The sequence below is a fragment of the Stigmatopora nigra genome, chromosome 13 (assembly GCF_051989575.1).
Source record: "Stigmatopora nigra isolate UIUO_SnigA chromosome 13, RoL_Snig_1.1, whole genome shotgun sequence".
NCBI lineage: Eukaryota > Metazoa > Chordata > Actinopteri > Syngnathiformes > Syngnathidae > Stigmatopora > Stigmatopora nigra.
The window spans coordinates 450,986-477,979 of NC_135520.1; the positions used below are offsets into that span (position 1 = coordinate 450,986).

Below are 26,994 nucleotides of genomic sequence, written 5' to 3' on the forward strand. Positions count from 1 at the left end.
AGTGCTAACACAAAAAAGAAAATGACAGTTCGATTTGAACAAAAAATAATCTTAATTTTAGGTTATATGGTTGCTTACTCGATGTTAAAATTTACCTCCATATTAGTACAGTGTTTTAGTATCACGTTAGCACTTTGTCATATTCTAATCAAATTCAAACTTAATTTCCGTTTACGAATTTATTTAAATATACGTTTGGCACAAGGGAAGTTGAATGAAAGCGAACACAAGTGCACACAAACTATTAATATGTTAATCACGATGATCTTGATAGCGTATCTCAGCCCACAAAGGGTTAAGTCACTCCTGTTTTAGGCTCATTAGCCTCCAGTCAATCACACTTGGGAGTCGAGCTGGGGCGGAGCGTCAAGCGAAAGCCTGGCAGATGACAACCACGTCGTCCAATCGGCATCGAGAGAAGGCGGGCTCGCGTATGCGTGGCGTCCAATGAGAATCCTTGATTTTTTCCGCCGTCGGCGCGATTCGTCTGTCGCAAAGTTTTTCTCCCTCTCTCTCTTTTTATTTATTTATTTATTTTTTAAAGTCGACCTGCCTTGTATGAAGCCTCCCTCCCTCGGGGGAACCTCTGCCTCTGCGCCGCGGTGCAAGAGTTACGCAAAAAGAGAGAGAAAAAAAGGAGGAGAGAGAGAGCGATAGAGAAGGAGGAACCGTCGAAATATCTTAAGGAGGAGAGGAAGAAGAAGGAGCGGGTTGAGGATAGGCAGCCAGCCGGGCCGGCGAACACACACACACACGGACGGACGGACGGACGGACGAACGGAGGGACGGAGTGACGCTCCTACGCACGGACACACGCGGCAAGAAAAGCCTGCCGTTTTGGCCCGCAGACACCGGACGCCATGGACCCTTACGACGACGGAGAGCAGATGTACATGCAGCAGGAGGACGACTGGGACCGGGACATGCTGCTGGACCCAGCCTGGGAGAAGCAACAGCGAAAGGTGAGCCTGCTCATTTCCGGGTTTCAACCGCCACCCAAATTCATCCTTCTTCTTGTGGTGGGGACGTCAAAAGTCATTTTGACACCCCAACGCCGCCGTTGCGAAGCACCGGGCGCCTTTTGACGCTTAAAATTGGGAAGCCAAAGCCCAAATGTGGCCGAAAACGAGCACCATTTGAAACCCTAACCACCGTTTGAAACCTGAAGCTCGCCATCCAGCAATTATCTTAATAGACTCTAGTCGAAACTTCAAGCATTGGTCTCCTTCAAAATCTCCTTTTTTTAGGCATTTGAACACGAACTTTGCTTCTGTCTAAAATTGTAACTAAAAGCTTGGTTGAAAAGCTCAATTTGGAAAGTTTGACAGGTCTTCGAACAGTCAAATTACATTGGAACCCAAGTTTCAAATCCCCTTTTTTGAAAAACCGTGAGAAAAAGACGTTTGGAAAAAGCAACAATTGGCTTCTCAGGCCTGTTGGAATATTTGACACTGGTTTCCATACCTGTCAACTGGTACGTTCTCGCCGTAATTGGTACAACTGAAAGCCCATTTTTATATTGGTACGCTGTACACATGAAAATGGTACGCTAAACGGTGATTTTGAGAAAAAAAAATAAATTAAGGCACTTTCTAGCCATTTTTCACCATCCGCCATTGTTTCTTCCCGGAAACGCATGTCTGCCAAGTGATATATGTACCGGCGCCTCTGATTGGCTAAAAAAAAAAGATCATGATAAACATTTCGTTTTGTAACACTTTCACCATGTGATTTCCGTTTCCTGTTCCCTTGTTTATGTTTACTTTCATGTTCGTGATTTTTTACAAAAAAGTAAAGTGGTAAGATTTTCCATGTATTTATACATATATGTAAGGGCGAAAACAAAATTTGGTAAGATCACAAATGGTTCGAGGTTGACAGGTATGGGTTTCCAACTGGTTTCTTCCAAGTCTAATATGCATGTTTGTACACCTGCTCTTAGTCACTTCCCGTCTTTCTACATTAAAACGCTGATTCAAATTGTAGTTTTTCCCCCCAAAATAACTCTTTCCAATTGTGGGTCTAGTGTTTTTTGAAACTTTCTGGACAAATAGCCCAAGAAATATCCATTTGGTTTATGTCACTTGTGTCTGTATGACAAAGTGGAAGAAGTGATGACATTTTGGACGGGTGAGGTTAAAGGTCACAGAGGTCAGAAAAGGAATTTCACCACGACGTGATAAGGGCTCGGTCGATTTTGGTCAAATTTCTTGACGAGAGGATGACTTTTTGGAGGATGAGGAACAGAGTGGACTGGCAGTGGAGCCATGCTTTGAATTTGGTGGCTTAGGCGAAATATCACAGTCATGACAGTAACTTCATGAATGTAATATTTGGAAATCATAACTTGATCAATTCTGGGATCCCAGCAAAAAGTGGGCGTTACAATGTCATGAATTTGACTATTGAATGTGTAAAGCTAAACATTTGAACAGCAATTTAACCATTGGACAATTTGAGTAGGCTTGCATGACTTTTAATGCTTGTAGTCATTGCTAACACGATGTTAGCGTACCCTGTTGAAATGTCTCACGGACGCCCTTTTTCATTACAACTTCTCTTTTATGAATGGATAGATGAACAAAAAAGTCGTTGTCATTCCATGTGAGATTTTTTTGCGTAAAGTTCATTCAAACAAAGTGTCTTCTATCTCTTTAATATCTTATGTTCTCCACTATAAATCATTTTTATAGTTTTTTTGGCCTATTTTTTTGCCCCGTGTGCCAGATTGATATTTTGTGTTATCTGGACTATATTTTAGAGAAAAACTGTTCATGACGTGCTATTAGTTTCTGATTTTTAAATATTACCCCCCATAAAATTACAAAAAAACTGGTGTGAATGGCGGCGCACCTTTTGCAACAGATGTCAGTCCGCCAACGATGGTAGCAAAAAGTCTGTCATCTGCTTTACGATGAGACGTGGATTAGCCCCGGCACCCCCCCTCTATCCATGCCTTAATTTGCTGGGTAGTAGGAGGGATTAGATTATCCTTCAGCCACCCCCCCCCGCCCGCTTGCCCGCCTTTACGCAGCAATCACTCACTCGCTACCTTTCCCCCCCCCCTCTTCTCCTCCCGCCGTTGAAAAAAAGCAAAAGAGCCATGTGGAATCCGAGTGAGCGAGTGAGCGAGTGAGCGGGCCGGTCTGGGCCGGGCTTCCGTCGGTTGTGAGCGAGCGTGCCCAAAAATGGTAATAATGTGGCGGCCCGTGGAAAAAAAAGTTTTTCAGACACCCCCCTCCATCTAGTTTCTGGTCGCTTTTGGTTTCCGCCATGAGGTCACGGGCTACCGCTACCGGGGAGAAGAGCGCAACGCCGAGACGTCACGGGGCGTCTGTCTGGTGCTCTTCCCGGATCTCATTCCTGTCTTGAAACGGGCTGGCCGGGAAGGAAACCTCCGTCTGATTAGCTCCCGCTCTAAAGTTTTGTTTCTCCTGGCTTCTGGTTTCCCTGGCGACGTCACGCCGTCCCGCGGTAGAACCCGACGTATGGCGATGTAAGCCAGTTAAAAAAAAAACATGAAATCCTTGACCCAGTTGACCTCACCTTTGACCTTTTCAAAAAATGACTTTCCTTTCCGAACATACGTCGACTTTTAAATCCGGTTGCACAGATTAAAGCAGACTTATTTCTAATTTGATATCATTTCTAACCCGAGAAAAGGCCGTTTTTTACAGTGTAGTGCTCAGTTAGCTTTGTTTGGGCTGCAAAGGTGCATCATGGGAAAGAACAGAGGAATGTGATGACAGCAAGTGTTTCTTTCGCACGCTGCCTTTTTCCCCCTTTTTTTCCCCTTCTTTTTTTTTTTTAAGGCCAGCAATGAAAGTAAACGTCGTGGCTCGTACTTTGGTCCAAGCGGCAGGAAAAGAACATTTCAATGTCGTGGTTCACTAGCTGTATTGTGAAAGTTGACTTTGTATGGAAGCCAGTTGGAAAACAAACACACTTTCACTGAGTCATAATAATATTTCAGTCAATGACGGAGTGCTTTCAACACAATTACTTGAGACTCGGGAAGATTATCCGTCGGATTTAGCCACGCTGTAAAAAGTACGAAAAAAAAAATGTCCTATTGATGACTTTCTTCCATCTTTTTAGAAAGAAAAAGTGTCAACTCGGTGTGAACAAAGCCTTAAAAATGCAACTCACCAAAAAAGGGAGATTGTCATTTCCTTTTTTTTAATATCGGAATTTCAGATGAATCATTGGCGGCATTCCGCGTTTTACGCAACTGTGTAACCGTCAAAGCCAATGACAAGTCGCTGCATGGCTCAGTTAGCTCCTCCCCCAGGCAGAAAATGTTAAAAACCAAAAAAGAACAAAGTGATGCAATAGATTATTGAACAAATCGATGCTTATGCTTGTCTCTGCTTAGTGCTGGAATGTGGCGTGGAAGGAAACAAAATGTAAAAGAGCGCCCCCTCTGCCCAGGGTCAAACTTTATGGCCGACGGAGTCTCCAAAGACGTCGAGATTCCGACCGGCACGTTGGGACTTGCGTGGGAATCCAAACGGTTCAAAAAAAGAAAAGTAAAAGTATTGTCACAACTTGCGCCACCACAACGTTTCAACTTGTTTCGAACAGACATTATTGTCGATTTTAAAGTTCTGATGGCATGCTTGGTTGGTGCTTTGATGCACTTTTTTAGTTGGCTTTCAGAATGGGACAACATTTGGAATTCCAACCCACCTGGGATCGAACCCTCGACCCTAGAACTGCGAGGCAAACCACTCAACCACCATTTTAAAATCAATAATACAATTTAAAAATGGCCTTTCTTTTTTTACCCAATTCTTCTACATTTATAGTATCACCTCATCTATATTTATCATAGCGTCTATTTTTGTAGCGCCATTTTAAGAGTGCACGTGTAGTAAAAGAGCATTTTAGGCCAAGACAAAGGCCCGCCCGCCCACTCGGCGCGCCATTGGCCGCCACGGGAAGCGTCCGCCGCATGAGTCAGCCGCTTTGCGGGCCAGCGTTTTTCTGCTGACCGTCACCTGACTCAGCCGCACGCCGCTTCTCCACAAAGGCGGCTTTCAGCACGCGTACTGTACTCGCCCCGCCGCCGCTTCCAGAAGGCCCGCGAATGGCGGCGAGGGCCGCCGAATGCCGACGTTACCCCGGTGACGGCTTCCCCACCGACTGGATTGTCTAGTGTCAATCCCGTGGCGGAGAACTGACCCACTGGTGGACAAACACGGGTATTGCACCTCCCATAATCACAACTGCAACCCACCAAAACAGGCTAACCGCTAGCTACCAAATCATGTCCTCCCTTGGAAAGTGACCAGAGAACCCGCGCATGTACTCGACGCGTGTACGTACGTCCCGGGCAACCGGCAGGAAGTTGTTTCCCCCCCCCCCCTCGCCCAGTAACGGCGACGTGGTGCGTCAATCCCTGGGCTCCGTTGACGTCGTTGCTTTTAGTAGCGGGTCGGCGCGGTCTTGCCATTGGGCCCAGCCATCTCCTTGGTTGCGGATCTCGCCAAGTGTCGCGCGGGCCAACGGCTGGACAAAGGAGGGACGGCGTGGCATGGCGCTTCATTCGCTTTTTTTATGTAAGTCGGATGAAGAAAACTAGATAGTTGTTGCTAGGGGCAGCCGATTAAGGTAGAAAAAAAATCTAAAGTTTTATGGTCAAGCTTTATATCTCATTGGACTTGACAATAAAGATATTGAATTCAAGTAGCATTTTCGCTGAGTGACAGTCGACAACAAGGAGGCGGAAAAACTGGTTTCCATGTTTATCTTGTCTGCCAAGGCTGGAACCCAGCCACTAAAAAAATATACTCTTGAGAATACGCTCGTTTCCAGAGTTATTGGATCAGGTCTGGCTACAATTTGAAATTTGGGTTGAAATCCCGCTGTTGAAAAGTGATTTCCTCTTTGCGAACAGCAACTTTTGACTTCCTTTCCTGCCTTTGACACACCATTTTTTTGATTTGAGGGATTTTTCTGTGTTTATGACCTGAAAACACCCAAGTCGGACTTGGCTGGAAAAACGGCCTGCGTGTGTGTGTGTGTGTGTGTGTGTGTGTTATTATTGATGCTGACTCATGAGGATTTTGAGCCCTCTTCACTTTTTGGCGTGGAGGCACGTTTTGGGAGGTGCTCGCTCGCTTGCTCGCCAAAGACGGAAAGCACAAAACATTGCTCTTTCTTTTTTTTTTTTTCTTCCACTTTTTCTCGCATTGCGCAACACGTGAGGCCTCTTTGGAGACGTTTACGGTCCTTTTTTATGCTATGTCTCTCAGACCTTTTCAATCTAGACACTCTGATCTCCTCAATGGATAAATTGACAAGGATATATTGAGGGTGGTCAGGTGGATAAGTGGATAGCACTTTGGCCTCGCAGTTCTGGGGTCGAGGGCTCGATCCCAGGAGTGGAGTTTGCAAGGGCTGGTGTATTTCTTTTTTTTTGGAAAGTATCCTGGTTGACTTTTTGTTTATTTTCTTCCACGTAAAAGCCGCGAATGATGGGGCACAAGTGAGCTAACCATGCTTAAAAATGATAATTTTTTATCCATTTTTTTTGTGTGTAGACGTTCACAGCGTGGTGCAACTCTCACTTGAGGAAAGCCGGCACGCAGATTGAGAACATCGAGGAAGACTTCCGCGATGGTCTGAAGCTCATGCTCCTCCTGGAGGTCATCTCAGGTCACTTTTCACTTCTTTTACCTTAACTTATCTTAGCTTTAGCGATGGCTCAGTGACTGATTGTTGTCGTGTTTTTGTTTTTTGTAGGCGAGCGTCTGGCCAAACCCGAGCGAGGCAAGATGAAAGTGCACAAGATCTCCAACGTCAACAAAGCGCTGGACTTTATCGCCGGCAAAGGAGTCAAGCTGGTGTCCATCGGCGCCGAGGGTGAGCTCCGGCACCCCCCTCTGCTGTCCTTTTGACGGGATTGCCGTCACGCGGCGCCTGAGCCTGATTGGATTACGGCCATTTGTCCAGGGAGCTCAACCTGTTTTGAAGATCACAGCTCGCTCAAACACAAATTCATTTCCAATTTGTCCTTTGGATAGATGCTGATTTATCAAAAAAAACAAAAAAAAAAGCAAAAAGTGAGCCAAAATCAAACGATTCAACATGAACATGAAATTTCCCTCCAAAAATCACATTATTAAAAAGATGTGACCTGGAAATTGTCTCATGTTGAATCCATTTTCATTTGAATATCATCTTTTTTGTCTAGAAATTGTGGATGGCAACGCCAAGATGACTCTGGGAATGATTTGGACCATCATCCTCCGTTTTGCCATTCAGGACATTTCCGTGGAAGGTAACTTTTTGTTTTTGTGCGTGTCTGAATGCAAACGTCCACGTGACTTCCATTTTTGTTTTTAACCTCAGAAACATCGGCCAAGGAAGGTCTCCTGTTGTGGTGCCAGCGCAAGACGGCGCCCTACAAGAACGTCAACATTCAAAACTTTCACATTAGGTCGGAATAGCCCATCATATGTTGCATCTTGTGTTGATCTAATGCAACTTTAATTGTGTCTTTTTACTCCAGTTGGAAGGACGGCTTGGGTTTCTGCGCCCTCATCCATCGCCACCGTCCCGAACTCATCGACTACGGAAAACTGCGCAAGGTGAGACGGAGACTGTCTCCATGAATTGTGGTCTTTATTTTTTTGTCTTTGTTTTGTTAGGACGACCCCATGACCAACCTGAACACGGCCTTCGACGTGGCCGAGAAGTACTTGGACATCCCCAAGATGTTGGACGCAGAAGGTGAAAAGTTTACTTTTGAAAAAGCACTCCTATCAGATATTTTGACCTTTTCCACTGTGTGCTGAGCTCCTCCGGCTCGCAGTTACCGGTTTGAGGGTTCAAGCCTGGGCTGCGGCCTGTTCATTTTTTTTCCCCATCTGGGTATTTTGTTTTCCACCCAAATGCCCATTTTTTTATAATTGTAGTTTGACAGCCATGCTCCCCCAATTCCTCCCCCCTCCCTCCTTCCTCCCTCCCTCCCCCCCGCAGACATTGTGGGCACCGCCCGTCCGGACGAGAAGGCCATCATGACCTACGTTTCTAGCTTCTACCACGCCTTCTCTGGCGCCCAGAAGGTACCCGTGGATGCAGCGTCTCCTTCCTCCTCCTCCTCTTCCTCCTCCTTCCGGCCCCACCTACCCGTCCTCCTCACCTTGTCTTCTTTATTTTTTTATTTTGAAACCCCTCAGGTGTTATTCTAACACTTTCTCTCTGCAGTGCACAAGCTTACCTGCAGGGGTCACACTTTCTCTCTCTCTCTTAAACTGTCTGCATGTTCTGTTAAAAAAAAAATGCATGACGAAATGTTGGGATTTTGTTCGGGATGCACCTTCCGGTCTGCCTGCCTGCCGTCCATCTCCATCCGGCTTCAAAGGGGATAGTATAGAAATGTAGATGTAAAAATATTGATAACACGGAACTTATTGAGACGTATTGACCGCCATAGTCATGTATTGTTGCTAGGTGATTGGAGGTCCAATCTGTCTGGACTTGGGCTGGCATCCATCAATAAGTTGTTATCATGACATTAAATTGGATATAATAATAGTTAATAGTGTAAAAGAGCGTCCGAACGCCGGACGGCGGCAGGCAGACCCCCCCTCACTCCGCCCCCCTGCCGGCCCTCCTTTTTTGTCTCTGCACACTTTTACTCTTTCCTTCTGTGTGCCATGTGTGTTTGTGTGTGTGCTTTTTCTCCCGCTCGCCGTCCGCCGCCTTGCTGCTCCTCCTGCTCCTCCTGCTCCTCCTGCTCCTCCTGCGGCCATCCGGCCCGTTTCCCCGGTTGCCGCGGCAGATATCCTTAGCACCTTGAGGCCCGACGAGAAGGCCGTCATGACTTACGTGTCGTGTTACTACCACGCCTTCTCGGGCAAGCAGAAGGTGAGCAGCTTCCGTCGACCAACGGGACGGCGCCGGCTTTTTTTTGTTTTGGGCCGTTGGCTTTGGCTGCCGCGCTCTTTGCCTTCTCCTGTCGGGACTTTGGAGGACGGAATCCGGGGGGCGCTTTAAACCCTGCCGTGATACGTAACGGTGAGGTGACGAGCGCGTCTGGCGTCACAGGCGGAGACGGCGGCCAACCGGATCTGCAAGGTGCTGGCTGTCAATCAAGAGAACGAGCAGTTGATGACGGACTACGAGAAGCTGGCCAGTGACGTGAGTGCCAAACGTAGCCTTTTGTTTTTGGGCTCGGTCCGATCGTCTTTCTTTTTGGGGGGGGGATACAGTTGTTGGAGTGGATCCGGCGGACCATCCCGTGGCTGGAGAACCGCGTGCCGGAGAACACCATGCAGGCCATGCAGCAGAAGCTGGAGGACTTTCGCGACTACCGGCGTCTGCACAAGCCGCCCAAGGTGCAGGAGAAGTGCCAGCTGGAGATCAACTTCAACACGCTGCAGACCAAACTGCGCCTCAGCAACCGGCCCGCCTTCATGCCCTCCGAGGGTCAGATGGTGTCGGTCAGTGGCTCGCCGCGGGGTTCGACACTCGATGCACAATCTGCATTCAAAAAAAAAGAAGCTTTTAGTCCGATGATTGACAGGCAAGGCTTTCCCCCCACCCCTCAGGACATCAACAACGCCTGGGGCAACCTGGAGGGCGCGGAGAAGGGCTACGAAGAGTGGCTCCTCAACGAGATCCGCCGCCTGGAGAGACTGGACCACCTGGCCGAGAAGTTCCGTCAGAAGGCGGCCATCCACGAGACTTGGACGGAAGGTAAGTTAAAGCGTGGAGACGCGCCGTGGACCGCCTCCACGGCGTTGACCTCTCCTCCGTCGCCCCAAGGCAAAGAGGAGATGTTGCGGCATCGAGACTTTGAGACGGCGTCTCTGTCGGAGATCAAGGCCCTGCTGAAGAAACACGAGGCCTTTGAGAGCGACCTGGCCGCCCATCAGGACCGCGTGGAGCAGATTGCCGCCATCGCTCAGGAGCTCAAGTGAGACCAAAGTCCGGGATTTGGGGAGGAGGCGCCGAGAAAGACTTTCTTTTTTTTTTCTTTTCCTCTTCCTTCCAGCGAGCTGGATTACTACGACTCGCCCAGCGTCAACAATCGTTGCCAAAGAATTTGCGATCAGTGGGACAACCTGGGAAATCTCACCAGGCAACGTAATGAAGCGCTACAGGTCAGTTAGGCTGTTGTTGTTTGTTTATGGATATTATTTTTCATTTTTTTTGTATTATTTAATTTTTGGTAACTTTGAACAGAGAACAGAGAAGCTTCTGGAAACCATCGACCAGCTGTACCTGGAGTTTGCCAAGAGGGCGGCCCCTTTCAACAACTGGATGGAGGGCGCCATGGAGGACCTGCAGGACTCCTTCATCGTCCACACCATGGAGGAAATACAGGCAGGTCTCCGCTTCCAGTCCCAAGTACCACTGGCCGGCCCCTCCTGACCTTTTTGATCCGGTGTGGTACAGGGTCTGAGCACGGCCCACGAGCAGTTCAAGGCCACGCTGCCCGACGCCGACAAAGAGCGGCAGGCCATCCTGGGCATCCACAACGAGATCGCCAAGATCGTGCAGACGTACCACGTCAACATGGCCGGCGTCAACCCCTACACCGCCATCGACCCTCAGGAGATCAACGCCAAGTGGGAGAAGGTGAAGCCGGACGACAAAATGGTGGAAAGTCTGAAAGATTGAAGACGTGACACTTGTCCGCGGCGAAGGTCCGCCAACTGGTCCCCCATCGCGACCGGGCCCTGTTGGAGGAGCACGCCCGGCAGCAGAACAACGAGCGTCTGCGGCGGCAGTTTGCCGGCCAGGCCAACGTCATCGGGCCCTGGATCCAGACCAAGATGGAGGTATGGTGGTCCCCAAGTGTCGCCCACTTTATCTTTTTTCAAATAAATACATTTTGTTTGTTTTTTGTGCAGGAAATTGGCTACATCTCCATGGAACTCCACGGGACCCTGGAAGACCAGCTGGCCCACCTGCGGCAGTACGAGAAGAGCATCGTCAACTACGCGTCCAAGATCGAGCAGTTGGAGGGAGACCACCAGCTGATCCAGGCCGCCCTCATTTTCGACAACAAGCACACCAACTACACCATGGAGGTAAAACGTCAAGGCCAAAAAACCCAAGTGATGGCCCAGCGAGATCCCAAAAACCAAGCCATGTGACGATCTTTGCCCTTTCTAGCACATCCGCGTAGGATGGGAACAGCTCCTGACCACCATCGCCCGCACCATCAACGAGATCGAGAACCAGATTCTGACGCGGGACGCCAAAGGCATCACCCAGGAGCAGCTCAACGAGTTCCGGGCCTCCTTCAACCATTTCGATCGGGTCAGTAAAACAATTTCCAGAACCCGATTAGTTGGGTTTTTTCCCCCCATAATTCGGATGTTCCCGTTTTTGCATGACGTCAATGGTCTTCCCGTTCCGGAATGACTCAAAGCTGGGCCTTCTGTCCGATCCACGTCGTCGTAGCCGCTTCGGATCCGGTTTTCCGTCCCTATTCACGTTGCACGTTAACCTCTGAGAATGCCCGTCCGTTAGCGTGTTTGTTAGCGCGTCCGCATGTTTACGTGCCTCAAGTTCGATGTCGCGTCGGCAGATGCTAACCGGCGTGCAATTTCTTGTGCGCATGCCTCCCTTACCCACAATGCACGGCATGGCTCTCACTTTACGCCGCGGCTGTCACGTGCAATCGCGCGGCTCCGGCACCCCCGCCGCTCACGTCTCAGGACCACTCGGGCACGCTGGGGGCCGAGGAGTTCAAGGCCTGCCTGATCAGCCTGGGCTTCGATATCGCCAACGACGCACAGGTACTTGCTTTATTTAACTCCTCCCCCTTTTTGTTGTTGTTGTTCCTTCCCCTTTTCTTGTTCTTTTCCTTTTTTTTCCTTCTCTTCCGACCGTATCCCTTTGCTTTCCTCTCTTTTTTTTCCTTCCCGTACGTGGCTCGCCCCCCCCCTTTTTTTAGAAGAGAACGGGGGTGATGGACGCCGACGACTTCAAGTCCTGCCTTATCTCCGTCGGTTACAACCTGGTAAAGTTTTGGTCTTGGTTTTGACAGCGTCAGGTAACACAGCACATGCATTGATACAAGTATTTGCATAATTTTGGACTATTAGTCTGATTATCTTGTGAGACATAAATACAGAAGACACATTTGGATAGATTCGATTAAACGAGATACCTTTATTCATCCCGTATTTGGGAAATTTCATGTGACAGTAGCAAGAGGGTGAGAATACAGACACATTTTAGCCAAATAAATAGGTAATAAATAAGTAAGCGTGTTGCTGAGGTGTTATTTGATTTAGTTATACTTGTTAGTGCTAAAAACTATTGTTTTGTCTGAGAATTCCAAACGGCTTGATTTATTGATTTTTGTCGTTTTTAGCCAAGACCGCTGTAGTCAAATTTTGTCAGCTCTTCTTGACTTGTCTATGTTTCTACGTGCTTGACAGGGGGAGAGCGAGTTTGCCCGCATCATGAGCGTGGTGGACCCCAATCGCATGGGCGTGGTCACCTTCCAGGCCTTCATCGACTTCATGTCACGCGAGACGGCCGACACGGATACGGCCGACCAGGTCATGGCCTCCTTCAAGGTCCTGGCAGGAGACAAGGTAAAAAAAAATAAAAAAAAAACAGGCCAAAACATGGCTCATATAACAATTTTTTCCCTTTTTCCACGCCTAAACGCACCCAGAATTACATTTTGGAGGACGAGTTACGGCGAGAACTTCCCCCCGACCAGGCAGAGTACTGCATAGCCCGCATGGCCCCGTACTTGGGGCCCGACGGCGTGCCCGGGGCCCTGGACTACATGTCCTTCTCCACCGCCCTCTACGGCGAGAGTGACCTTTGAAGCCCCCCCATCAGCTGACCGCTTTTATTTGATTTTTTTTGTACGTCTCTGGCCTTATTTCAATATTATCCCCCCCCCCCCCCCCCCGCCCCCCTAAAAAGCCCACGGCAAGCCGTTTACACCGAGAGCAAACACGTTTTTATTTTCTTGTCATTGTCTGTCATTCATAAATAAGTACAGTTAACATATTTTATGATACTGAACCAAAAAAAGGTATTTTTCTTCACCTGGTTGAGAGTGAGCGATGAAAATTGTAATAAAGAAATATTTCTTTATTGTTCTCTGCTTATGAGAGTTTAAAATAAATATTTAGATGAAAATATTAAAGGAGACACATGTAAGAAATACCCTAAAATTGATTAAAATTGCCAAAATATTTCAATAGACACAATAAGAGGCTTATTTGTTTTCTTACATGGTTGTCCAAGGTTAAAGGACAAAGCAAGCACCTCTTAAGAGCGCGCTAAGCAACTCACCATCTTTTCCACTTTGAATGTGACGGGACAATATGGGCGTGGTTACGCCTATTGTGTGACGTAGCGGAGTCAATCGAGTGCATGTGCGGTAACTCTTCCTTTCAGGAAGTCATTCCCACGCTGATAATGGACGAGTACGCCAACCAGGTAAAGAGTCGAGCAATTCACTGGCCGCCTAAATGCGTTTTCATCACGCGATCGGAAGATTTTTCAGCAATTAGTGGAGCCCAAAATGCCAACAAATGTCTTAGTTTAATGCCAGGTTTAAATGCCTTTTGGCTGGGAGCGCAGAGCAATATTAATCTTTACTTTTGCGTCCCACTGAAAATTTCGGAACATATTAAGCCAAAGTCATTTCATTTGCCCTTTGTATTTCAGCCGTTTATCATTTGAGAGAGGTTCGATTTACAGATAAGGGTGCACCGCAGGTGGAGTACCGCTTGGTGTCACTGTCAGCTCCAGACACTGATTAACGCTTCAAACTACTTTTATATATCTTCTATAGAGGGAGGGGTTGGGAACCCTTTTGCCATAAGGAAAGCATCCTATTTTCTTATCTTATTTCTTGAGAGCATCATTTAAAAGTCAAAGACGTGTGCTTTTTTACTCATTTCACCACTTTTAATGTAAAAAAAGTGAATTCTTTTAACAACATTGTTACGCTATGCTAATCAAATGAGCATCAATGCATGTAGAAAGGTCTAATAATAATCATTTCAAAAGTAGCATCTGATATTTGCATGAAAACACAACCATTTAATGGCATAGGAAAAATAAGTAGCCAGTTTGCAAATGAGCGTCCTACAATTCTTGGCGCCGCTGCCAAGGTCGGCTTTTTCATCTCCCAACAATCCGGGGAAACATTTTCACGGAGAGTTGTTGTCGGAGGCTGCCCGTGGTGATGGAGAGGGGGGGGGGGGGTGGGGGGGGGGGACGAGGAAGGGAAGGAAGGAAGGGGGCTGGGGGGAGGATGCAACCTCGGTTTTCATCCCCACACTCGCCCGCCGTCTAAAAATAGCCTGATGTTTGGCAGCTGAGGGGGAGTCCACGCGGAACAAATGCCCCCCGCGGCTCATTTGGCTCGACCCCACACACACCACGAGCCGGACGGACGCAAACGTGAAAGCCCGACCCGGACCGTCCAGATGAGGCCGACTCGTTGCCCGCCGGCGGCGGCGGAAAACCACGAGCGAAAAAAGCGTCTTTGTCAATATCCCAACATAAATGATTCATTTGTCAAATGACGTTTAACAGGGACGGTGATGTGTGACTTTAGTTTTGCCATTGCAAATGGGAATATATGCTCGAGTTTTTAGTAAATATCATTCCCAGAGCCAGAAAATTCTAGCCGTTTTTGATCAAACTACAAAAGTAGGCATTCTGTAGGAAAAATACCAATCAAAAAGCCGTCAATTGTCAGGAAAAAAATGAAAGTTTGACCATTCATTTCAAAACGCAATGTAAATAAGTTTGTTATTTTGCACCATTCTTTTGAAAGTAGCTCCTTTTCAACGACACGTTTGCCGAAACCAAAATGTCAGGCGTCGTGAATTTGCTGTTTGTGTTTTTTTGCAAGAATTGATCATTAGAAACTATTTGAAATGCATGAGATAAAAGGCCTCAAAAAAAAAAAAACTTTCTTTGCTAACTACCATAGCACGTATTCTTCGTACTGTTTATTTTAGCTCAATGGTTGCTGGCGAGAAGAAATGTTGATTTTTTTTTTGGGGGGAGCATTTGTCTTGGAGGCCCACCAAAGCGGGCATCAAACAAAGCCCCTCCCCAAATGGCATTTTTCCCTTAAAAATGTATGATTCCCTCCCCTGACGAGGGTCCCGCTTTGTCACGTTGACCTCTGGGTGGGTCGGTCCTTCTGACTCTGGTGGTCCCTCTTGCAGGTTTTCCTCCTCTCAGCTGATGAGAAGCGTGTGACGTCGGCGGCTGCGCGCGCGGGAAGGAGCGGACGCCGCCATTGGACGCCGGCGAAGAAAATCATCCTCATCATCATGTAGCCACCCCCCTCCCTCGCTAAAAGATGAAAGAGACGAGGAGGCGGTCACGGAGCTCTGCGGCCCAGCGTCACCCAACGTGGACGTAGAGGAGGAAGGAAGGAGGAAGGAAAGAAGGAAGGAAGGAAGAGCGAGCGCTGCTGCTGCTGATTCACGCCGCCAGCCCGTCCGTCGTCGGCGAGGACCTTCGGATATATCGGCCCCCCCCCTCCCCCGCTCGGTCGTCGACGCCCCCCCCTCCCCAACCTGACGACACCGCTCGCTCCCGCCAGACGCCAGGAGGCTCCGGGCGGGTCGGTGGTTTGACGTCTCCTCCGCCGCCACGAGCCCCTCCGGCGACCAGACGCCGCCCGGCGGGGGAAGCGCGGAGGATTGCGGGACGGGTTTTTTTTTCTTCCTCCCGGAGAAGGGTGGAGGTGCTGCGGCCCGACGGACATCGGATACACAGGTGAGCCAACGAGCGACACCCCAAAATAATCCTGATTTTGGTTCTTGAGTGGGCCCTTTTTTCCCAAACGTAACGTAAATTAATTGCAGCTTGTCACAACGAGTCAACTATTGGACACTAGCATGAGTTTTATTTTTGGATGCACGGCTGGTAAAACTCCCCCCAAAAAGGGCTGGCCAAATCTGAAAATGGTCCTCAGCCACGAGCTAAATGTGACTTTTGACGTTTGTCAGCTCTAATATTCATTCCACGATTGCTTTTTGTTGTTTTGGGGCTTTTATGAGAATCCCCGTAAGCCGCAGTGGAAAAACAACAATATGTACTACAACATTCACCACGGAATGAATAAATCATGCGGCTTAATGACTCACATAGAACACCCCCCTCACTAAAAAAAGCCCCCGCCACATTTAATCACGAGCGATGAGACGGCGGCGGCGGCGTGGCAGAGCCAGCGAACGCGTGTCGTCAATGTTTAACACCAATTAATGCGAGCAATTACTCAGCCAAGTCACGCGGTCCAACGTAACGGCGACCTGGGAGAGCCGCGCTGGCCTTCTTTGACTTGTAACGCCATTTTTTATGTTTTTTTTTTATTTTTTAACCCTCAAAGTGAATTTTGGAGTTCCCAGGCCAAAATGATGAGTCGTGTTTTCGTCAGTATTGACTTTGTTTCTTGGTTCATTTGACCCAGTTTTAAGTTTGTCAGGTTGTTATTTTTCAGTCTAGTTTTGAGCGTGTGACAGCGTATGCGCGATGGCTGCCGGCCTGCCATTTTGGACGGCTCGCCCCATAACGGTCCTTTCCTACTTTGTGTTTAGGCGGTCCGGGGCTGGATCACAGTGTGGTAGACCCCCTCGAGAGCAAGGAGGGCGCATGGAGGGCTCCAGGCTGGCCGGTCCGGGGGGCTGGGCCCCCCTGTGGTGCCTGGGACTGGTCGCCGCCTTATCGGGCCCCGGGGCCGGCGGCACCCCCGGCCCGTCGTCGGCGGAGAGCCCCGGCAACGCCTCCTGCTCGGGCCGCTCCAAGTGCACCCCCGGCATCATCCTGCCCGTCTGGTACCCCGAGGACCCGTCGGCGGGGGACCAGATCGCCCGGGTCATCGTCTACTTCGTGGCCATGATCTACATGTTCCTGGGCGTGTCCATCATCGCCGACCGCTTCATGGCCGCCATCGAGGTGATCACGTCGCGGGAGAAGGAGGTGCTGATCCGCCGGGCCAACGGCGAGACCACCACGGCCACCGTGCGGGTGTGGAACGAGACCGTGTCCAACCTGACCCTGATGGCCCTGGGCTCGTCGGCCCCCGAGATCCTGCTGTCGGTCATCGAGGTGTGCGGCCACGGCTTCCGCGCCGGCCAGCTGGGGCCCGCCACCGTGGTGGGCGGCGCCGCCTTCAACATGTTCGTCATCGTGGGCCTGTGCGTGTCGGTGGTGCCGCAGGGCGAGGTGCGGCGGGTCAGGCACCTGCGGGTCTTCCTGGTGACGGCCGGCTGGAGCATCTTCGCCTACGTCTGGCTCTACATGATCCTGGCCGTCTTCTCGCCCAACGAGGTGCAGGTGTGGGAGGGGCTCCTGACCCTGGCCTTCTTCCCCGTCTGCGTGCTGTTGGCCTGGCTGGCCGACCGACGCCTGCTCTTCTACAAGTTCGTGCGCGGGAAGTACCGCCGAGACAAGCACGGCGCTGGAGGCGGCGTGCTGACGCTGGAAGGCGAGGGAACGCGGCCGCCCAAGGCCACGGAGGCGGCGGACCGCTACGGCTACGGCCCCCGCGACCACCACGTCGACGATAATGACCCCGACGAGTCGGAGCGCTCCCGCCACGACATGATCGTCATCCTCAAGGACCTGAAGCAGAAGCACCCGGAGAAGGAGGCGGAGCAACTGGTGGAGATGGCCAACTACTACGCGCTGTCGCACCAGCACAAGAGCCGCGCCTTCTACCGCATCCAGGCCACCCGCGCCATGACGGGCGCCGGCAACATCCTGAAGAAGCACGCGGCCCGGCGGGCCGGACGGCGGCGGGGGAGCCCGCCCGAGTCGCTCGCCGACCATTCCGAGGAGTACGCCGCCCGCCTGGCCTTCGAGCCCGCCGCCTACCAGTGCCTGGAGAACTGCGGCGCCGCCGTCCTGGCCGTCAGCCGGCGCGGCGGCGACCCGTCGCAGACGGTGTGCGTGGACTACAAGACGGAGGACGGCTCGGCCAACGCCGGCGCCGACTACGAGTTCACCGAGGGCACGCTGGTGTTCAAGCCGGGCGAGACGCTGAAGGACATCAGCGTGGGCATCATCGACGACGACATCTTCGAGGAGGACGAGCACTTTTTCGTGCGCCTCAGCCACCCGCGGGTGCTGGAGACGGAGGCGGAGCCCCTGTCGGCCGAGCGCCTGTCGGTGGGGCGCCTGTCGGTGGGGCGCCTGTCGGCCGGGCGACTGCCCTACGCCCGGGCGGCCCTGTTGGCCTTCCCCGCCGTGGCCACCGTCACCATCCTGGACGACGACCACGCCGGCATCTTCACCTTCGAGAGCGGCGCCGCCCGCGTCAGCGAGAGCGTCCACGTCCTGGAGGTCAAGGTGCTGAGGACCTCGGGCGCCCGCGGCACCGTCCTCCTGCCCTACCGCACCCTGGAGGGGCTGGCCAAGGGGGGCGGGCGGGATTACGAGGACGCCTACGGCGAGTTGGAGTTCAAGAACGACGAGACCTGGTAAGAATGGGGGTGCCGGCGTGGGGGGTGGTTCGACAACGATTGATTTTGAGGAATTTCCTCCTTTGTGGAACCCATTTCAAAAAAGCCGCTAAATACGTCGACCAATCAGCCGTGTAACAAAACAACTGTAATCTGGTCACGTGAAGACTTTTTTTGATACTACAACTTTAATCTCGTCGTCCTCATTTTATTCCTTTATCTTGTTTGGCCCTTGAAAAAAACCAAAAGTTTTGCCTTCAAGTCCAGATGGCGTGTCTCCGGCCTCTGATGGGTTGGACGCCAGGAGTTCAATAGGAACAACATGGCCGTTATTTTGCGTGTGTAATCCTTTTGTGCAAGCCCTTGTTTTTCCCCCTGTCGAGCCACGGCTCCCCGCGTTTGAATGCGGGTTGCACGCCAGCCAGGGCAAGCCAACGTGAGGATTTGTCACACGGGAAGTGCTGAGCCCCCCCGACCTGGCGTCACTAATCCCCCCCCCCCCACACACACACACTGGCTTTTTCTCCTTTCCTTTTTATTCTGGCGGTTTACGTGCGATGGGCCCACCTCATTTGATGAGAGTGCGCCTCCTTCTCCGTCCTTGAGTTACGGCCTTGCGTAAACGTCGTAAACGCGGTGGAATGAGCCGGTCCCGTCTGTCCGCCTTTTTTCATCCCGCCGCCGAACGCTACGGAATGGCCTCTCCCAAATATCGATTTTTTTTTCTTCTTCCTCCCCCTTCTTCTGGCTCTCCTCCTGTCTCACAAGGACACCCGGGCTGTGAATCAAAGGGACATCCGTACTCTGACAGCGTCCGCTCCGCGGGGTCGTGCCTGAGGCGGGGGGGTGGGGCACCGGGGGACTTAAATGCCGTGGTCGTGATTGGCTTATCCGTCCGATCAAATGGTCGATAGCCAAAATGTGGAATTGTCGGCAAGAAAAGTGCACGGAAAGCAAGCTTTTTGTGGGAATATGCTGACTTGGTGTCCTGGGAATCGAACACAGTCGGCTACGGCATACCCACATTGACACACAAGTGTGCTCCGCTATTGGCATCCGTGGAGTGGCACAGAAATATTTTTTTATCTGGATTTGAAAAGTCTTTTTTTTAGACAATCCTTGGCTCATCCCCTGGCGCACACACACAAATTCTCGTCTCTCTTTTGCACTCTGGCACAGGTGAAGTGGCAATAAATATGGCGTCCGGCCCCCCGTCCATCGGGCGCTTTCCGTCAGGGGAATGCAATTAAGTTAAGGCTTATTTACAACAGCATCCGTGTCACCCGCCGGTTCCCCCCTTTTTACAAAGTGCCGTGTAAATCCTTATTTGGGTTCCTCAAAGGAGAAAAAAAACAAACAAATCCTAAAAAAATAGAAATGTATATATATTAATTTATTTTTGAATAGGAGTGACCCTACTTTGAATTATTGTGGCCATGTCCGGGCTACATTTACCAATATAATGGATTTGTATGTAGATGTGGGGGAAAGAGTGGAAGTGGTGGTGGTGTGTGTGTGTGTGTGCGTGCACAGCATCCGCAGCTCGTAGTGCGCCTTTTATTTTTAGCACGTGGCTGTTATATAATCGGGATGACACTAGGGGGGAATCAAAAGGGGGAAGAAGGGAGAAAAAAAAGCCTCCTTGCTACTTCTCCATTCTCTCTTTCATCAGGAACACAGAGGCCAATGGCCATCAAAAAAAGAAGATGGAGGGGATCTGGGGATGATCAAATTCATCTGTAACGCTAGCGGGCCGTTGAAATTGGAGATTTTTTATTTTTTTGCAGAAACTCCACTTGAAATCCTTCTAGAAGACTGGCTTTTTAAAATGTATTTATGAATTGGGCCTTACTTTGTCTGCAGCTTGTTAGGATGATTTTTTTCTATTGACCCCCTTGAAGCTGAAATTGAAAAAAGAAGGACCTTTTCAAATGGTTTAGAAGAAATGTCAGTCTGAAATTGGCTTAGGTTAGATTTTGCATGAAGACGTAAAGTGTCATGCAAAAAAAAAAAACTGGAGGACTCGAACGCAGCGCCTAACGCTGCGAGGCTCTTGAGCGAAGCACCACGGCGTGGGACGCTAAAAATAAATCAAGCAAGCAAGCAAGAGGCAGAAAAGCAGCGGGCAGTGATGAGATTCCTGCTCCTTCCCTCCAGGAAGTCATGCCGCTTCTCCTCTCTGTCTCCGTCAAGATGGGTCGCCATGGCAACCGCCCCCTGCGTGTCTGCGCGCGTGTGCAACATATTCATTCCATGCTCTTGCTCCACATTTGCCTTTATTCTCATAAATTCATTCATTCTCTCAACCGCTGATCCTCACGAGGATCGTTGAGGGGGGTGCCGGAGACCATCCCAGCTAACTACCCGGAATGGCTAGCCAGCCAATCGCGTGATGACCAATCCAAGGGACAATGATCTTAGCTAGCTTAGTTTTTGAAACCCCACCTAAGCCCTCCCGGGGTCGAACTCCAATCCCAAACCTGCGAGGCCGCCTCGCTAACCACTCGGCGCTAAGCTAATCATCCGCGTGCTTTTTTAGCTCATCCGCTCCATTTGTTAGAGATACATGGCGCTAACACTAATGCTAATGAGCCCTTACATAAGACGGCCTAATGGGCCAGCGGCTATAAATAGCCAGCGGCGGCGACCGATCATCACGGCCCGCTGCCACGGACGGCCACGGACGGCCACGGATGCCCCATCCATCCACGCCGGCCGATGGCGTTCCTTCCGTGCGTGTGACGGCGGCCCTGCGGGTGGCCCGGCGTGGTGCGCACCGGTTGGGCTTTTAGACCGCCTGGTTTTGTCCCCGTCTTTGTCCCCGTCGCCGTCTGCTGGGCCAATCCAGGCGTGACGTAGCAGGACGGCTTGCATTAAACATGACGATTTAGCCGTGCTCTCGGAGGCCTTTTCCGTGTGGATCTGGCAGCCAAATGTCTATCCAAGACATCCAGCACCCAAGGAAGGATAACCCGCCCGTAAACAGCGCGTCCTCGTCCCGCCGTCCCATTTTAACAGCCAGCCGGCTGGTCGGTCGGCCTAGCCTGGCCGTTAAATTAGCAGCAGTTGGTGTGGGCGGGCAAAGCGCCAGCCCGCCCGTCCTTCTGCGGCCCGGCCGGGGATTCCTTTTGACCCCAACGAGCTAGTGGTGATTGTAAAAAGTTTTTGTTGAATATTCCCCCCCCCCAAAAAAATAGCCGTGCTCTTAATTCACGCCATCAACAGTCAGCCAACAGCAGATTGGGAACTTTGTGCGTTTTTCTTTTGTATTTTTGCCCGACTTTGTTTGAGCAACATCAATAATCCGAGGCAGCCCGAGAAAGACTCACCTAGGGATACTTTTTTTTTCCTTTCCTAAGCACGATGGGGAAATAAGAGATGCTGACGCTAGCACCCTCCCAACAAAAGGGGGCGACGGCATGGAATTTTCACCTTTTCCTTTCTCTTCTCATATATGTATATATTTATTTATATATAGTGAGAGATACAGTATTGAAAAAAAATCTTTTAGGTTTTTTTGAATAGCTCATCCTCACAAGGGCTTGCAGGGGGTGCTGGAGCAAATGATTCAATTTTTCCTTTCTTTTCCCTCTCCTCCTCTTCCTCCTCCACAGCAAAGTCATTCACGTGAAAATCATCGACGACGAGGAATACGAGAAGAACAAGAACTTCTTTTTGGAGCTGGCCGAGCCTCGCGTGGTGGATATGACTCTGCAAAAAGGTGACACGCTATTCCTCCCATATCCCCAAAACATGCTTTTTTTATGTGCTTGAACAATTGGCCAAAGCTAGCGACCATTGTTTGTCCTTTGTCTCTTGGTGCCCTGCCCGTAGTTGCCTGGGATAGGCTTCAGCACCCCCCTTTGAGTATAGGCAGAAGAGAAAATGAAGGAGGAGCCTAATCTGTCGTGCATATTTCACCAAACGCGATCCCTAATCCTATTTGAGGAAGATAAAGAGGCGTTCAAGTCAGTCAAACATAAACAAAAAAAAGTGTAAATGGAGCCCGGCGGCCTCCTTCTGCAAAGCAAACAAAAAGTTGTCACGGAATCTTCATCCGTGGCGCGCTGGCCCGTTAATAAAGCCAACGGGCGCTGGCGACAAACTCCGACGCCTTCATAAAAGATGAGCGCCGTGAAAGCCTTTCGTGGTCGCGCGTCCGAGGCGGCCATTAGCCTGACGGGGTTAGCACGTCACGTGGCGTCACGCGCGCGGACCACAATACAGCCTGTCGGCTCTTTCGCCGCGTGGCCGCCTGTCATTTGGCGTCTTTGTCAGTGGCCGACGCCGTCTTCCTCTTTTGACTGGCCGTCAATCAAAGGCCCAAAAAAATGCTGAGGCTTTGAGGAAGTTGGGGTTAGGGATACGTTTGTTTGGATTGGCGGGGGGACGCATCAAGCTCTCCTCGCTCCTTCGCCGCCGCCGCCCTGGCTAAAGAGTGGTTGTCTAGTAACCGTCGCCATGACGACGACGGCAGCAGTCACTCACTCAAGAATACGTTGAAATGGAGGCAAATGGGAAGGGAAAGTTGGCGCTGTGGACGGGGAAGAATAGGGGGCGTGGTCATGGGGGGAATCGGGGGTCCATACGAATTGAATTGTATATTTTTAGGCCAAAAATGGTTTGGTAGAGGCAGCCAGATGTATTAGTATGCAAAGTCATGTTTTGGAGAGCACAAATCCATGTCCCTCACTCACTCACTCACTCACTCATTTTTTTTTGGTCCTCTCTCTCCTCCCCTCCTCCCTCCATGTTCCTCATCTTCATCTCCTCGTCAGCCAAGCTGCTGGACGGCGGTGAGTTCCCATCATGCATCTGTCTTTGTCTGTGTGTGTGTGTGTGTTGTTAAAAGCAGCCAAAATCAAGTCCAAAAAATGACAGTTGCCACAGTGAAGCCACTTTGTTTAACCAAATGGCATCCCTTTTTCCTCATTGTCTTTAAAAAAAAAAGAAAATTGATAATTGTCAGGAGTCGCTGGATTGCCTCTCCTGACATGACGTCACGATAAGTACCAGCTGTGACTAATTTCGTGATTAGATTATTTTTGGTATTTAAGGATTGTGATTTTCTGTGGACGCCGTTGGATCGTCTGGTGTAGTACTGGTGTAGTACTGGTTAGTTCTGGTTTCGTCCTGGTGTAGTACTGGTGTAGTACTGGTTAGTTCTGGTTTCGTCCTGGTGTAGTACTGGTTTAGTTCTGGTTTCGTTTCCTGTTAATCCTCGTAGTCATTGCTGTTTCCATGACGCCCCGCCGCATGTTGTTTTCCTTTGTAATGAGTGGTCAAGCTAAGTTGTTGAAGTTATGTTACCCCGTTCAATAAATCAACCTACAAGAGCTACAGACCTGCCTCACCTTTCCATTCCTTCGGCGACTCTGCATCTGGGTTCAACTTCCCCTCCGATCGCCTCGCATTACGCGGCGACGATCGTAACAATAATAGACATTTTAAAGAATTTGAAAGTGGATGTGCGTGTGTGCGAGTTATCTCTTTGATTTCTACGTGTGTGTGTGTGTGTGTGTGTGCGCGCGCGTGTGTGTAGAGAGAAGCACCGAGCTGTGATCTTTAATGGCGTCCCCTTTAATATTTGATGGCGAGAGGCGTCTTGTCAGCCGGGAGACGAGCCACGACAAGATGTCCGGGACACGGACGGGTGGCGGGCCTATCCAGCCGCTTACTTAGCAGGCTGACACGCACGCAAAAGGCGCCGTAGTCACGTTTAGTCACGCCGCCACATCCAGACGCACTTTCCTCAGCGGAAACTTTTGGGCAAAAAATGTTATCCCCGGAGAGCATACTACCAATGAATACATGAAAATGTGTCATTTGACCACTTTTAAACTCAAAGAGTCTATAATATTTATTAAAAACTGTCCCGCATTTCCTCCTGTGGCACGACAGACGTTCCGGACAGGAAGTCGATGACGGACGAGGAGGAAGCCAAACGCGTGGCCGAGATGGGAAAGCCCATTCTGGGCGAGCACGCCAAGATGGAGGTCATCATCGAGGAGTCCTACGAGTTCAAGGTGGGTGAGGAGGCCAGGAGGGAAGGTTGGCGCTCACGCCGCTCTGCCGTGTTTCCGTTTGGTGTCTTGGCAGAGCACGGTGGACAAGCTGATCAGGAAGACCAATCTGTCTCTGGTGGTGGGCACCAATTCGTGGAAGGAGCAGTTCATGGAGGCCATCACCGTCAGTGCAGGTACCACAAAAATACGTCTAAAAATGTTCAAATATTTGGACTTTTCCAAAACTTTAAAGTAGAGTAGTATGGCAATTCTCTAATTTCTTCTACGGCGGTCCAAAGAAAAGTTGGACGGCCAACGCAAGGGAGCTCGTCAAGCAGAACGCAATGCTAATGTGACAATTTCAAAATATAATAACAGACGGATATGTTTTGAAGTTTCCAATCCATTTTCCCCCTCCTCCGCCAGACGAGGACGAAGACGACTCTGGCGAGGAGCGGCTGCCGTCGTGCTTCGACTACGTCATGCACTTCCTGACGGTGTTCTGGAAGGTGGCGTTTGCCTGCGTGCCGCCCACCCACTACCTGAACGGCTGGGCCTGCTTCGCGGTGTCCATCGCCGTCATCGGCCTGCTGACCGCCGTCATCGGCGACCTGGCCTCGCACTTTGGCTGCACCGTGGGACTCAAGGACTCGGTCACCGCCGTGGTCTTCGTGGCCCTGGGGACTTCCGTGCCAGGTCAGTTGAGATCGCGGCGGTCCGGTCGCCACTCAACGTAGAATGGATGACAAGGCTTTTTTTCCGCCTCCGCAGACACCTTCGCCAGCAAGGTGGCGGCGGTGCAGGACACGTACGCCGACGCGTCCATCGGCAACGTGACGGGCAGCAACGCCGTCAACGTGTTCCTGGGCATCGGGCTGGCGTGGTCGGTGGCCGCCGTCTACTGGCACAACCAGGGCAAGGTGTTTGTGGTGCAGGCCGGCTCGCTGGCCTTCTCCGTCACCCTCTTCACCATCTTGGCCTTCCTGGCCGTGGGGGCGCTGCTGTACCGCCGGCGGGCGCACATTGGCGGCGAGCTGGGCGGCCCCCGCCGACACAGACTGGCCACCTCGGCCTTCTTCTTCAGCCTCTGGTTCCTCTACGTGCTCTTCTCCAGCCTGGAGGCCTACTGCCACATAGAAGGATTTTGAGGACTGTCGCCGTGGAAACGGACTCTGGGTGAGACTCTATTTTTCTCTACGATTTACGACGGGAGCCGGACTTTTCTTCTTTTTTTACCTATAAGAAAAAGAGAAGTATTTTGCCGATAAAAACGCACACGCAAAAAAAAAATAATGGAAGAAAAATGGATGATATCATGAGGATGATTTTCATTTTTTTTTTTATTGTTACCACGTGAGCGTATTGCTGCCACGCATTTCTTGGCCCAAAAACTGAAAACATTTCTATATTGTTATTTATTTTACATGCCTATCATATATTGCTCTGAGGTACAAACGAGAAAGAAATGTATTTCAATAATTGATTGAACACATGTTTGTCTCAGCAATATAAGATTTACAAATATCAAACCCAGACAGGGCTTGGAAAAGATGAAAAAAATGTGACATGTGGGCAGCAATACGCTTGTGTACGTTTCAACCACAAATAATGATTGAACATGCCTTTCATCCTATATCTCGCTATATAAAATGACCTCTTCCCATATTGTGTGTGTATGGTTCACCTGAAATTGCTGTCACAAAAGGGACGGCCGACTGAGCAACATCCCAGAATGACGTCTTGACACGTATTTGAGTCCCATCTTGTCTCACCCCACTGCTCACAGAATTAAGGACGTAAGATGACAAGGTGGATCAATTCCCAGAGAGATATTTTTCTACTTTCTTCTTTCCATTGCACTATGCTGAAGATTTTTGGAGGAGCACTTTGCCAGCAACAACCACTTGATGTTGAAAACAGACCATTGTTGAAGGCCGTGTGATATATTTTTAGCCACTGGAGGGCGACAAAGATGCGCATGCATGTTGGAGGTATCTCATTTCATTTCACTCATTGGCTGTCATTGACGGCGATAGACGCATTGACGTTTGTCCCTCTCTGCCTTGACTTATTTATTTGTCATGTTTTAATTCATTCACTGCCATTGACGGTGACAGAGGTCCAAGCAATTTGGACCTCAGTCGCCGTCGATGGCAACCATTGAATCTGTTTCAGGTGGTGGAGTTTAAAAAAAAAGTAAACTACATGTCTTTATAGGGACCTCGCTGGACTTTCTGAGCGTCTCACTTTTGCGGACTTTTGTAAAAGTGGCAATATTTGGCCTTGCCGTGAGATGTCAAATTTCAAAGGAAAAAAAAAATCTAAATTTTTCCAGTGTTTTTTGAGATTCTAATTGTGTTTTCTTCTCTACTGTGAAATAAAATTACTAGTTTTCTGGGTCACAACAAACACGAATTGTGTTCGTATTGTCATCTATTTAGTTTAAATACAATTTCCTAAATAGAAACATAATCAAACGTTAGGGTTTGTATTGCTATATTGAATTTAGTGTACGGTGTGACGTCATTTGGGGGCGGACCCGAGTGCCTGATCGACAC

The 26,994-nt window shown here is 50.0% G+C and overlaps 2 protein-coding genes across 9 annotated transcripts; both read left to right on the forward strand.

Moving 5' to 3' along the window:
* The first annotated feature begins 527 nt into the window (after positions 1-527).
* actn1 (actinin, alpha 1) lies at positions 528-13,091 on the forward strand. Of its 6 annotated transcripts, XM_077730750.1 has the most exons (22): positions 530-962; positions 6,546-6,660; positions 6,748-6,867; positions 7,199-7,285; positions 7,357-7,444; positions 7,517-7,595; positions 7,656-7,737; positions 7,987-8,072; positions 9,058-9,150; positions 9,222-9,452; positions 9,561-9,708; positions 9,778-9,928; positions 10,007-10,115; positions 10,198-10,338; positions 10,411-10,593; positions 10,662-10,796; positions 10,869-11,048; positions 11,134-11,280; positions 11,682-11,762; positions 11,921-11,986; positions 12,411-12,569; positions 12,653-13,091. In XM_077730750.1, exons 1-22 carry the CDS (start codon positions 861-863, stop codon positions 12,809-12,811), a joined length of 2,742 nt encoding a protein of 913 aa, XP_077586876.1. In that variant the 5' UTR covers positions 530-860; the 3' UTR covers positions 12,812-13,091. The 6 variants fall into 6 exon arrangements, with proteins under 6 accessions (XP_077586875.1, XP_077586877.1, XP_077586876.1 ...); XM_077730754.1 differs by lacking the exon at positions 11,682-11,762; XM_077730755.1 differs by lacking the exons at positions 7,987-8,072; positions 11,682-11,762 and adding an exon at positions 8,792-8,877.
* Positions 13,092-13,233: 142 nt separating this feature from the next.
* Positions 13,234-26,851, forward strand: slc8a3 (solute carrier family 8 member 3). Of its 3 annotated transcripts, XM_077730747.1 has the most exons (10): positions 13,234-13,434; positions 15,186-15,744; positions 16,566-18,449; positions 22,046-22,152; positions 23,210-23,227; positions 24,333-24,457; positions 24,531-24,630; positions 24,863-25,132; positions 25,208-25,612; positions 26,223-26,851. In XM_077730747.1, exons 3-9 carry the CDS (start codon positions 16,621-16,623, stop codon positions 25,582-25,584), a joined length of 2,826 nt encoding a protein of 941 aa, XP_077586873.1. In that variant the 5' UTR covers positions 13,234-13,434; positions 15,186-15,744; positions 16,566-16,620; the 3' UTR covers positions 25,585-25,612; positions 26,223-26,851. The 3 variants fall into 3 exon arrangements, with proteins under 3 accessions (XP_077586873.1, XP_077586872.1, XP_077586874.1); XM_077730746.1 differs by having other exon boundaries at positions 25,208-26,851; XM_077730748.1 differs by lacking the exon at positions 23,210-23,227 and having other exon boundaries at positions 25,208-26,851.
* Positions 26,852-26,994: the final 143 nt, after the last annotated feature.

Excerpts from the sequence above, each read along its gene's own strand:
- actn1 (XM_077730749.1), top strand. The coding sequence starts at position 861 with ATGGACCCTTACGACGACGGAGAGCAGATGTACATGCAGCAGGAGGAC. Across the intron at positions 7,738-7,986 it reads CAAGATGTTGGACGCAGAAG|ACATTGTGGGCACCGCCCGT; the intron begins GTGAAAAGTTTA and ends TCCCCCCCGCAG. Across the intron at positions 10,797-10,868 it reads GGATCCAGACCAAGATGGAG|GAAATTGGCTACATCTCCAT; the intron begins GTATGGTGGTCC and ends TTTTTTGTGCAG.
- slc8a3 (XM_077730746.1), top strand. The coding sequence starts at position 16,621 with ATGGAGGGCTCCAGGCTGGCCGGTCCGGGGGGCTGGGCCCCCCTGTGG. Across the intron at positions 24,458-24,530 it reads AGGAGTCCTACGAGTTCAAG|AGCACGGTGGACAAGCTGAT; the intron begins GTGGGTGAGGAG and ends GTGTCTTGGCAG. Across the intron at positions 25,133-25,207 it reads CCTGGGGACTTCCGTGCCAG|ACACCTTCGCCAGCAAGGTG; the intron begins GTCAGTTGAGAT and ends CCGCCTCCGCAG.